General features: G+C 44.8%; 1 protein-coding gene across 1 annotated transcript in view; it reads left to right on the forward strand.

The window, feature by feature from the left end:
* The first annotated feature begins 168 nt into the window (after positions 1 to 168).
* LOC110532731 (fidgetin-like protein 2) overlaps positions 169 to 12,132 on the forward strand; it is a 36,939-nt gene continuing 24,975 nt past the window's right edge. Inside the window, exons 1-2 of the mRNA XM_021616844.2 lie at positions 169 to 365; positions 9,058 to 9,227. Coding sequence (XP_021472519.1) covers positions 9,203 to 9,227 — 25 coding nt within the window. The 5' untranslated portion in view covers positions 169 to 365; positions 9,058 to 9,202. The remainder of the gene's footprint in view (positions 366 to 9,057; positions 9,228 to 12,132) is intronic.

Raw genomic sequence — 12,132 nt, forward strand, 5'->3', positions numbered from 1 at the left:
TCTCTCTCTCTCTCTCAAACATGATTGGTCAACTCCCCCCTCTCATTCTCTCTCCCTGCTTAAATACTTTTAACATAAAGAGGGAGGGAGGGAGGGATGGGGGAGGGGAATTGTGTGTGTGCACTCTGTTGTCACTGGCAGGCAGAGCTAGAAAGAGAGAGAGAGGAGGGAGAGGAGGGAGAGAGGGAGGGAGAGGGATAGTTGAGTTGTGTCCCATACATGGAGACAAAAAAGGCAGCGGTGAACACAAGGTCTGCTCTCTGCTCTCTGCTCTCTGCTCTCTGCTCTCTGCTCTCTGCTCTCTGCCCAACAGGATTATCTAACTGCTGCGTTCAGATAGAAAGAGAATCTGCAGGCATGAATAGGTAAGAACAGCTTCTCTCTCCTCTGTCTTCAGTGTTGGAGTGTTGTGACCGCAGCGCTGTGCTGTGTTTCTACTGTAGCGTGGTAGGAGGTGGCTGCTGCCTGTCTGTGTCTGTTTGACTTGGCTCTATCTCTGTGGGTGTGAAGGAAGTACAGGAAGCGTGGACTTGTCTTTGGCCGCTGGCCACCATGTACATTCCCAAGCTCAACATCTCCTGTTCTGTCTGTCTGTCCATCTGTTTAGCCCCTGTGGGGTTCTCTGTCATTCTCTCTTTCTATGATTCTTTCTCATCGTCTGCACTATTTAATATTTCTAGAAGTGTATAAATAGCTCTGTTTATTTCAAAGCGATTTAGAAATTAGTGTACTGATAAAAGTTAATTTAGAGATGTCTGTGTGTGTCAGGAGAAGGTACATGAGTTCAACCCACTCCAGACAGAAGTCTTGTGCAGTCCATTGTTCAGGGACAGCCGTGCGCTGAGTTTACTGCATAATATTCACTTCCATATGATCAGACCGCTTTATAGAGAGTGTCACGCTTTTTATCGCATTGATGAAACATGCTAAAAATCCACATTACAGATTTAGGATATTCATGGAATGAAGTTGTTTTTAAAAAATGAGTTACCTTTAAAAATATATATTATCATTATCTTCCAGTTCTGTATGTAACGGAAAATTGCACATGTTCATTCTGACTTTCAGCATTCGTTTTTCAATATTCAGCCTAATACTCTTCTAGCTGGTCTGAAACAGGATGTGGAATTTATCCATTATGTTTTGTGGACCAAGTATTTTAAATATGTGCATCTTTATAGACATGAATGTTTGCCATTTTTATGTAAGATTTGTTCAATTCTCTGTGAACTGATAGTCCTGTTGGAGAGGCTATAGTTATATTAGATCAACAAATATAGAAAACGCATGAGGATTACAACACATTTCATCTGAGTACATGATTTCCCTAGAAACGTTTGACTTATCTTCCCTGGAAAGCTGCGAAAAACAAAGATGTCATGTCCTTGTTTTGAAATGTCTTTTAATTTGTCAGTCAGAATGCTGTGGGTCAAACGTTGTTGTTGTAGGAAACATCGTTTCCCATTATTTTGACTACTTCTACTGCCTTATTGTGTTACAGTAAGTCTCATGAGAATGCAGTCTTTACAGCCTTAGCTAACACACAGAGCAACAGAGCAGTCTTTACAGCCCTTGCTAACACACAGAGCAACAGAGCAGTCTTTACAGCCCTAGCTAACACACAGAGCAACAGAGCAGTCTTTACAGCCCTTGCTAACACACAGAGCAACAGAGCAGTCTTTACAGCCCTAGCTAACACACAGAGCAACAGAGCAGTCTTTACAGCCCTTGCTAACACACAGAGCAACAGAGCAGTCTTTACAGCCCTAGCTAACACACAGAGCAACAGAGCAGTCTTTACAGCCCTAGCTAACACACAGAGCAACAGAGCAGTCTTTACAGCCCTTGCTAACACACAGAGCAACAGAGCAGTCTTTACAGCCCTAGCTAACACACAGAGCAACAGAGCAGTCTTTACAGCCCTTGCTAACACACAGAGCAACAGAGCAGTCTTTACAGCCCTAGCTAACACACAGAGCAACAGAGCAGTCTTTACAGCCCTAGCTAACACACAGAGCAACAGATCAGTCTTTACAGCCCTAGCTAACACACAGAGCAACAGAGCAGTCTTTACAGCCCTAGCTAACACACAGAGCATGTCTTTACAGCCCTAGCTAACACACAGAGCAGCAGAGCAGTCTTTACAGCCCTAGCTAACGCACAGAGCAACAGAGCAGTCTTTACAGCCATAGCTAACACACAGAGCAACAGAGCAGTCTTTACAGCCCTAGCTAACACACAGAGCAACAGACGATGTCTTTACAGCCCTAGCTAACACACAGAGCAACAGAGCAGTCTTTACAGCCCTAGCTAACACACAGAGCAACAGAGCAGTCTTTAATTCCCTAGCTAACACACACAGAGCAACAGAGCATGTCTTTACAGCCCTAGCTAACACACAGAGCAACAGAGCAGTCTTTACAGCCCTAGCTAACACACAGAGCATGTCTTTACAGCCCTAGCTAACACACAGAGCATGTATTTACAGCCCTAGCTAACACATAGGGCAACAGAGCATGTCTTTACAGCCCTAGCTAACACACAGGGCAACAGAGCATGTCTTTACAGCCAACGCACAGAGCACTAGTCTCAGCCAACGCACAGAGCCCTGGTCTGAGCCAACGCACAGAGCACTGATCTCAGCTAACACACAGAAAGCAGTGGTCTCAGCCAACACACAGAGCACTGGTCTCAGCGAATGTACAGAAAGCAGTGGTCTCAGCCAACACACAGAGCACTGATCTCAGCTAACACACTGAAAACAGTGGTCTCAGCTAACGCCAGAAAGCACTGGACCCAGCTAACGCACAGAAAGCACTGGTCTCAGCTAACACACAGAAAGCAGTGGTCTCAGCTAACACACAGAAAGCACTGGTCTCAGCCAACACACAGAAAGCACTGGTCTCAGCTAACGCACAGAAAGCAGTGGTCTCAGCTAACGCACAGAAAGCACTGGTCTCAGCTAATGCACAAAAAGCAGTGGCCTCAGCTAACGCACAGAAAGCACTGGTCTCAGCCAACACACAGAAAGCAGTGGTCTCAGCCAACACACAGAAAGCAGTGGTCTCAGCCAACACACAGAAAGCAGTGGCCTCAGCCAATGCACAGAAAGCACTGGTCTCAGCCAACACACAGAAAGCAGTGGTCTCAGCCAACACACAGAAAGCAGTGGTCTCAGCCAATGCACAGAAAGCACTGGTCTCAGCCAACACACAGAAAGCACTGGTCTCAGCCAACACACAGAAAGCAGTGGTCACAGCCAACACACAGAAAGCACTGGTCTCAGCCAACACACAGAAAGCAGTGGCCTCAGCCAATGCACAGAAAGCACTGGTCTCAGCCAACACACAGAAAGCAGTGGTCTCAGCCAACACACAGAAAGCAGTGGTCTCAGCCAATGCACAGAAAGCACTGGTCTCAGCCAACACACAGAAAGCACTGGTCTCAGCCAACACACAGAAATCAGTGGTCTCAGCCAACACACAGAAAGCAGTGGTCTCAGCCAACACACAGAAAGCACTGGTCTCAGCCAACACACAGAAAGCAGTGGTCACAGCCAACACACAGAAAGCAGTGGTCTCAGCCAACACACAGAAAGCACTGGTCTCAGCCAACACACAGAAAGCACTGGTCTCAGCCAACACACAGAAAGCAGTGGTCTCAGCCAACACACAGAAAGCACTGGTCTCAGCCAACACACATAAAGCACTGGTCTCAGCCAACACACAGAAAGCACTGGTCTCAGCCAACACACATAAAGCACTGGTCTCAGCTAACGCACATAAAGCACTGTTCTCAGCCAACACACAGAAAGCAGTGGTCTCAGCCAACACACAGAAAGGACTGGTCTCAGCCAACACACAGAAAGCAGTGGTCTCAGCCAACACACAGAAAGCAGTGGTCTCAGCCAACACACAGAAAGCACTGGCCTCAGCCAACACACAGAAAGCAGTGGTCTCAGCCAACACACAGAAAGCAGTGGTCTCAGCCAACACACAGAAAGCAGTGGCCTCAGCCAACACACAGAAAGCAGTGGTCACAGCCAACACACATAAAGCAGTGGTCTCAGCCAACACACAGAGCACTAGTCTCAGCCAACACACAGAAAGCAGTGGTCTCAGCCAACACACAGAAAGCACTGGCCTCAGCCAACACACAGAAAGCAGTGGTCTCAGCCAACACACAGAAAGCAGTGGTCTCAGCCAACACACAGAAAGCACTGGCCTCAGCCAACACACAGAAAGCAGTGTTCTTTTGGTTGTTTTGGGGAAGTAGTCAGATTTAGAAGGCCCTCTTTAAAGCCCTGCTCTCTGACCACAGCCTTACTGTGTCCATTCCTGTTTGCCTCAGGCTAATGACTATATGTGGTCAAATATATTGGCACCCTTGCACTTTACAATTGAGTGCAATGGAGCAGAATGCTCGTTTTCCTATTTAAAGAAAATGGGTGAATGCCAATTCTTACCCTGTGGCCACCTGCAACGTTAACAGGTGAGATAAACGACCCAGTAAATGAGAATCATTGTGTCCTACAAAATGTATTTGAATTGTGAATAACTTAGTCCAGGACACATGTGACTTGGAAATGAAAATTCAACATTTTGGTATAGATTCTTCTTCTTCTTTGTCCTATTTTCAATTTCAACTTATTTTAGAAGAAATAGTCATTTATGCAATGGTGCCAATATATTTGACAGTTTTTGTACCGCTGTGTGTGAGCGGACGTGTGTGTGTGTGACTCAGTCTGGGAGACAGTAGGTGTTAATGTGGACGTGTGTGTGACTCAGTCTGGGAGACAGTAGGTGTTAATGTGGACGTGTGTGTGTTTGTTAAACTTGTAGGCTGCTGTTTTTTCATTTATGTTGTGTGTTTAGAGTGTGTGAAATGGTTAGTTGATGCCTGTGTATTGGAGTGTGTGTGGTTAGTTGATGCCTGTGTATTGGAGTGTGAAACGGTTAGTTGATGCCTGTGTATTGGAGTGTGTGAAATGGTTAGTTGATGCCTGTGTATTGGAGTGTGTGTGGTTAGTTGATGCCTGTGTATTGGAGTGTGAAATGGTTAGTTGATGCCTGTGTATTGGAGTGTGTGTGGTTAGTTGATGCCTGTGTATTGGAGTGTGTGTGGTTAGTTGATGCCTGTGTATTGGAGTGTGAAACGGTTAGTTGATGCCTGTGTATTGGAGTGTGTGAAATGGTTAGTTGATGCCTGTGTATTGGAGTGTGTGTGGTTAGTTGATGCCTGTGTATTGGCGTGTGTTTGTGTGTACGTGTGCGTGCAAAGCAGTTCGACACATACAACAACACAGAATTACACATGGAGTAAAACAAACATACAGTCAATAATACAGTAGAAACAAGTCTATATACGATGTGAGCAAATGAGGTGAGAAGGGAGGTAAAGGCAAAAAAAAGGCCATGGTGGCAAAGTAAATACAATATAGCAAGTAAAACACTGGAATGGTAGATTGTCAATAGAATAATGTGCAAAGTAGAAATAAAAATAATGGGGTGCAAAGGAGCAAAATAAATAAATAAGGTAGGGGGAGAGATACAGTGCCTTGCGAAAGTATTCGGCCCCCTTGAACTTTGCGACCTTTTGCCACATTTCAGGCTTCAAACATAAAGATATAAAACTGTATTTTTTTGTGAAAAATCAACAACAAGTGGGACACAATCATGAAGTGGAACGACATTTATTGGATATTTCAAACTTTTTTAACAAATCAAAAACTGAAAAATTGGCCGTGCAAAATTATTCAGCCCCTTTACTTTCAGTGCAGCAAACTCTCTCCAGAAGTTCAGTGAGGATCTCTGAATGATCCAATGTTGACCTAAATGACTAATGATGATAAATACAATCCACCTGTGTGTAATCAAGTCTCTGTATAAATGCACCTGCACTGTGATAGTCTCAGAGGTCCGTTAAAAGCGCAGAGAGCATCATGAAGAACAAGGAACACACCAGGCAGGTCCGAGATACTGTTGTGAAGAAGTTTAAAGCCGGATTTGGATACAAAAAGATTTCCCAAGCTTTAAACATCCCAAGGAGAACTGTGCAAGCGATAATATTGAAATGGAAGGAGTATCAGACCACTGCAAATCTACCAAGACCTGGCCGTCCCTCTAAACTTTCAGCTCATACAAGGAGAAGACTGATCAGAGATGCAGCCAAGAGGCCCATGATCACTCTGGATGAACTGCAGAGATCTACAGCTGAGGTGGGAGACTCTGTCCATAGGACAACAATCAGTCGTATATTGCACAAATCTGGCCTTTATGGAAGAGTGGCAAGAAGAAAGCCATTTCTTAAAGATATCCATAAAAAGTGTCGTTTAAAGTTTGCCACAAGCCACCTGGGAGACACACCAAACATGTGGAAGAAGGTGCTCTGGTCAGATGAAACCAAAATTGAACTTTTTGGCAACAATGCAAAACGTTATGTTCGGCGTGAAAGCAACACAGCTGAACACACCATCCCCACTGTCAAACATGGTGGTGGCAGCATCATGGTTTGGGCCTGCTTTTCTTCAGCAGGGACAGGGAAGATGGTTAAAATTGATGGGAAGATGGATGGAGCCAAATACAGGACCATTCTGGAAGAAAACCTGATGGAGTCTGCAAAAGACCTGAGACTGGGACGGAGATTTGTCTTCCAACAAGACAATGATCCAAAACATAAAGCAAAATCTACAATGGAATGGTTCAAAAATAAACATATCCAGGTGTTAGAATGGCCAAGTCAAAGTCCAGACCTGAATCCAATCGAGAATCTGTGGAAAGAACTGAAAACTGCTGTTCACAAATGCTCTCCATCCAACCTCACTGAGCTCGAGCTGTTTTGCAAGGAGGAATGGGAAAACATTTCAGTCTCTCGATGTGCAAAACTGATAGAGACATACCCCAAGCGACTTACAGCTGTAATCGCAGAAAAAGGTGGCGCTACAAAGTATTAACTTAAGGGGGCTGAATAATTTTGCACGCCCAATTTTTCAGTTTTTGATTTGTTAAAAAAGTTTGAAATATCCAATAAATGTCGTTCCACTTCATGATTGTGTCCCACTTGTTGTTGATTCTTCACAAAAAATACAGTTTTATATCTTTATGTTTGAAGCCTGAAATGTGGCAAAAGGTCGCAAAGTTCAAGGGGGCCGAATACTTTCGCAAGGCACTGTAGTTGTTTGGGCTAAATTATAGATGGGCTATGTACAGGTGCAGTAATCTGTGAGCTGCTCTGACAGCTGGTGCTTAAGGCTAGTGAGGGAGATAAGTGTTTCCAGTTTCAGAGATTTTTGTAGTTTGTTCCAGTTATTGGCAGCAGAGAACTGGAAGGAGAGGCGGCCAAAGGAAGAATTGGTTTTGGGGGTGACAAGAGAGATATACCTGCTGGAGCGCGTGCTACAGGTGGGAGATGCTATGGTGACCAGCGAGCTGAGATAAGGGGGGACTTTACCTAGCAGGGTCTTGTAGATGACCTGGAGCCAGTGGGTTTGGCGACGAGCATAAAGCGAGGGCCAGCTAACGAGAGCGTACAGGTCGCAGTGGTGGGTAGTATATGGGGCTTTGGTGACAAAACGGATGGCACTGTGATAGACTGCATCCAATTTATTGAGTAGGGTATTGGAGGCTATTTTGTAAATGACATCGACGAAGTCGAGGATTGGTAGGATGGTCAGTTTTACAAGGTTTGGCAGCATGAGTGAAGGATGCTTTGTAGCGAAACAGGAAGCCAATTCTAGATTTAACTTTGGATTGGAGATGTTTGATGTGAGTCTGGAAGGAGAGTTTACAGTCTAACCAGACATCTAGGTATTTGTAGTTGTCCACATATTCTAAGTCAGAACTGTCCAGAGTAGTGATGTTGGGCGGGTGGGCAGGTGCAGGCAACTATTGGTTTAAGAGCATGCATTTAGTTTTAATTGTATTTAAGAGCAATTGAAGGCCACGGAAGGAGAGTTGTATGGCATTGAAGCTCACCTGGAGGGTTGTTAACACAGTGTCCAAAGAAGGGCCAGAAGTATACAGAATGGTGTCATCTGCGTAGAGGTGGATCAGAGACTCACCAGCAGCAAGAGCGACATCATTGATGTTTACAGAGAAGAGAGTCGGTCCAAGAATTGAACCCTGTGGCACCCCCATAGAGACTGCCAGAGGCCCGGACAACAGGCCCTCCGATTTGACACACTGAACTCTATCAGAGAAGTAGTTGGTGAACCAGGCGAGGCAATCATTTGAGAAACCAAGGCTGTCGAGTCTGCCGATGAGGATGTGGTGATTGACAGAGTCGAAAGCTTTGGCCAGGTCAATGAATACGGCTGCACAGTATTGTTTCTTATCGATGGCGATTAAGATATCGTTTAGGATCTTGAGCGTGGCTGAGGTGCACCCATGACCAGCTCTGAAACCAGATTACATAGCAGAGAAGGTATGGTGGGATTCGAAATGGTCGGTAATCTGTTTGTTGACTTGGCTTTCGAAGACCTTAGAAAGGCAGGGTAGGATAGATATAGGTCTGTAGCTGTTTGTTTCAAGACCGCAGCTGCTTTCCAATCTTTGGGAATCTCAGACGACACGAATGAGAGGTTATACATGTAATATACATGTGTGTGAGTGTGTGTGTTTACCTGTGGAATGATCTCAAAAACTCTCCAAAGTTGAATGTTCTGGGGCTTCTAGTGCAGTTTGGATGGATGGTTGATTACGTTTTTACTGAGGAATGGGTATATTTATCATAATCGTGTTTTATAAGTTACATTTCTTAAATTGCTTGTAAATATTGTAGGTGTTTATCTATTTGGATTTGTAAATGTTGTGAATTGTATGATTGTGGGCAGGGCTTTCCCTGTTTAAATAAAACAAGGCAACAGTAAATGTGATGAGCCCCCCCCCCCCCCCCCCCCCCCCCCCCCCTTGGCCCAGTGCTGTTTGAGAGATGTCGTGTGTGACTAACATTCAAACTAACATATGGAATGATGTACACAGATCCACAGTCCCGCCTCGATAAAAACATTTTGTCCCAAGCTATTGTGGATCTGTAACTGTCTCTCATCTCCTTGTACAGGGTAAGAAGGGTGTTGTAGCCCGTTAGTACTGGCAACCCCTAACAGTGATGGACAACAGGCAGACAGATGCTAACCTGGACCTGGCTGGTTACTGCTCTCCTCTGACAGAACTACTCTCCTCCTAACTGAGACCAGCTCCACAGAATGTTGAGCCCCGTTGCCCCCTATAGTAAGTACCTACACACACCCCTATATCACAGAATGCTGAGCCCCATTGCCCCCTATAGTAAGTACCATACACTCACCCCTATATCACAGAATGCTGAGCCCCATTGCCCCCTATAGTAAGTACCTACACACACCCCTATATCACAGAATGCTGAGCCCCATTGCCCCCTATAGTAATATACAGTAAGTACCATACACTCACCCCTATATCACAGAATGCTGAGCCCCATTGCCCTCTATAGTAAGTACCATACACCCACCCCTATATCACAGAATGGTGAGCCCCATTGCCCCCTATAGTAAGTACCATACACCCACCCCTATATCACAGAATGGTGAGCCCCATTGCCCCCTATAGTAAGTACCATACACTCACCACTATATCACAGAATGCTGAGCCCCATTGCCCCCTATAGTAAGTACCATACACTCACCCCTATATCACAGAATGCTGAGCCCTATTGCCCCCTATAGTAAGTACCATACACTCACCACTATATCACAGAATGCTGAGCCCCATTGCCCCCTATAGTAAGTACCATACACTCACCACTATATCACAGAATGCTGAGCCCCATTGCCCCCTATAGTAAGTACCATACACTCACCACTATATCACAGAATGCTGAACCTCATTGCCCCCTATACTAATATACAGTAAGTAGCATACACTCACCCGTATATCACAGAATGCTGAGTCCCATTGCCCCCTATAGTAATATACAGTAAGTACCATACACTCTGTATATATATATGTAGTGTAGTGTAGTGTACACGTTGTATCTACGTGTAGTGTAGTGTACACTGTATATATGTGTAGTGTAGTGTAGTGTAGTGTACACTCTGTATATATGTGTAGTGTAGTGTACACTCTGTATCTGCATGTAGTGTAGTGTACACTCTGTATCTACGTGTAATGTAGTGTAGTGTACACTCTGTATCTACGTGTAGTGTAGTGTAGTGTACACTCTGTATCTACGTGTAGTGTGGTGTAGTGTACACTCTGTATCTACGTGTAGTGTGGTGTAGTGTACACTCTGTATCTACGTGTAGTGTAGTGTAGTGTACACTATGTACTATGTGTAGTGTAGTGTACACTATGTATCTACGTGTAGTGTAGTGTAGTGTACACTCTACACTACTGTTCAAAAGTTTGGGGTCACTTAGAACTGTCCTTGTTTTTGAAAGAAAAGCAAATTTTTTTGTCCATTAAAATGACATGAAATTGGTCAGAAATACAGTGTAGACATTGTTAATGTTGTAAATGACTGGAAATGGCAGATATTTTATGGAATATCTACATAGGCGTACAGAGGCCTGTTATCACCAACTATCACTCCTGTGTTGCTATGGCACGTTGTGTTAGCTAATCCAAGTTTATCATTTTAAAAGGCTAATTGATCATTAGAAAACCCTTTTGCAATTATGTTAGCACAGCTGAAAACTGTTGCCCTGATTAAAGAAGCAATAAAACTGGCCTTCATTAGACTAGTTGAGTATCTGGAGCATCAGCATTTGTGGGTTTGATTACAGACGCAAAATGGCCAGAAACAAATAACTTTCTTCTGAAACTCGCCATATTTTTGTTCTGAGAAATGAAGGCTATTCCATGCGAGAAATTGCCAAGAAACTGAGCTGTGTACTACTCCCTTCACAGAACAGCGAAAACTGTCTCTAACCAGAATAGAAAGAGGAGTGGGAGGCCCCGGTGCACAACTGAGCAAGAGGACAAGTAGAGGACAAGTACATTAGAGTGTCTAGATTGAGAAACAGACACCCCACAAGTCCTCAACTGGCAGCTTCATTAAATATTAAATATACAGTCCAGCTTGTGGGGCGTCTTGTATCTACGTGTAGTGTAGTGTAGTGTACACTATGTATCTACGTGTAGTGTAGTGTAGTGTACACTGTGTATCTGCATGTAGTGTAGTGTAGTGTGGGGTACACTGTATCTATGTGTAGTGCAGTGAACTAGAAGTGGAAGAGATGGAAAGAGGAAGAGAGGAAGGGATGGAAAGATGAAGAGAGGAAGAGATGGAAAGAGGAAGAGAGGGAGAGATGGAAAGAGGAAGAGAAGGAGAGATGGAAAGAGGAAGAGAGGGAGAGATGGAAAGAGGAAGGGAGGAATAGATGGATAGAGGAAGAGAGGGAGAGATGGAAAGAGGAAGAGAGGAAGAGATGGAAAGAGGAAGAGAGGGAGAGAGGAAGAGAGGGAGACAGGAAGAGATGGAAAGAGGAAGAGAGGGAGAGATGGAAAGATGAAGAGAGGGAGAGAGGAAGAGATGGAAAGAGGGAGAGAGGAAGAGATGGAAAGAGGAAGAGAGGGAGAGATGGAAAGAGGAAGAGAGGGAGAGAGGAAGAGATGGAAAGAGGAAGAGAGGAAGAGATTGAAAGAGGAAGAGAGGGAGAGATGGAAAGAGGAAGGGAGGGAGAGAGGATGAGAGGGAGAGAGGACGAGATGGAAAGAGGAAGAGAGGAAGAGATGGAAAGAGGAAGAGAGGGAGAGAGGAAGAGAGGGAGACAGGAAGAGATGGAAAGAGGAAGAGAGGGAGAGATGGAAAGAGGAAGAGAGGGAGAGAGGAAGAGATGGAAAGAGGAAGAGAGGAAGAGATGGAAAGAGGAAGAGAGGGAGAGATGGAAAGAGGAAGAGAGGGAGAGGAAGAGAGGGAGAGAGGAAGAGATGGAAAGAGGAAAAGAGGAAGAGATGGAAAGAGGAAGAGAGGGAGAGATGGAGAGCGGAAGAGAGGAAGAGATGGAAAGAGGAAAAGAGGAAGAGATGGAAAGAGGAAGAGAGGGAAAGAGGAAGAGAGGGAGAGAGGAAGAGATGGAAAGAGGAAGAGAGGAAGAGATGAAAAGAGGAAGAGATGGAAAGAGGAAGAGAGGGAGAGAGGAAGAGATGGAAAGAG

This window comes from Oncorhynchus mykiss, chromosome 9 (genome assembly GCF_013265735.2).
Source record: "Oncorhynchus mykiss isolate Arlee chromosome 9, USDA_OmykA_1.1, whole genome shotgun sequence".
NCBI lineage: Eukaryota > Metazoa > Chordata > Actinopteri > Salmoniformes > Salmonidae > Oncorhynchus > Oncorhynchus mykiss.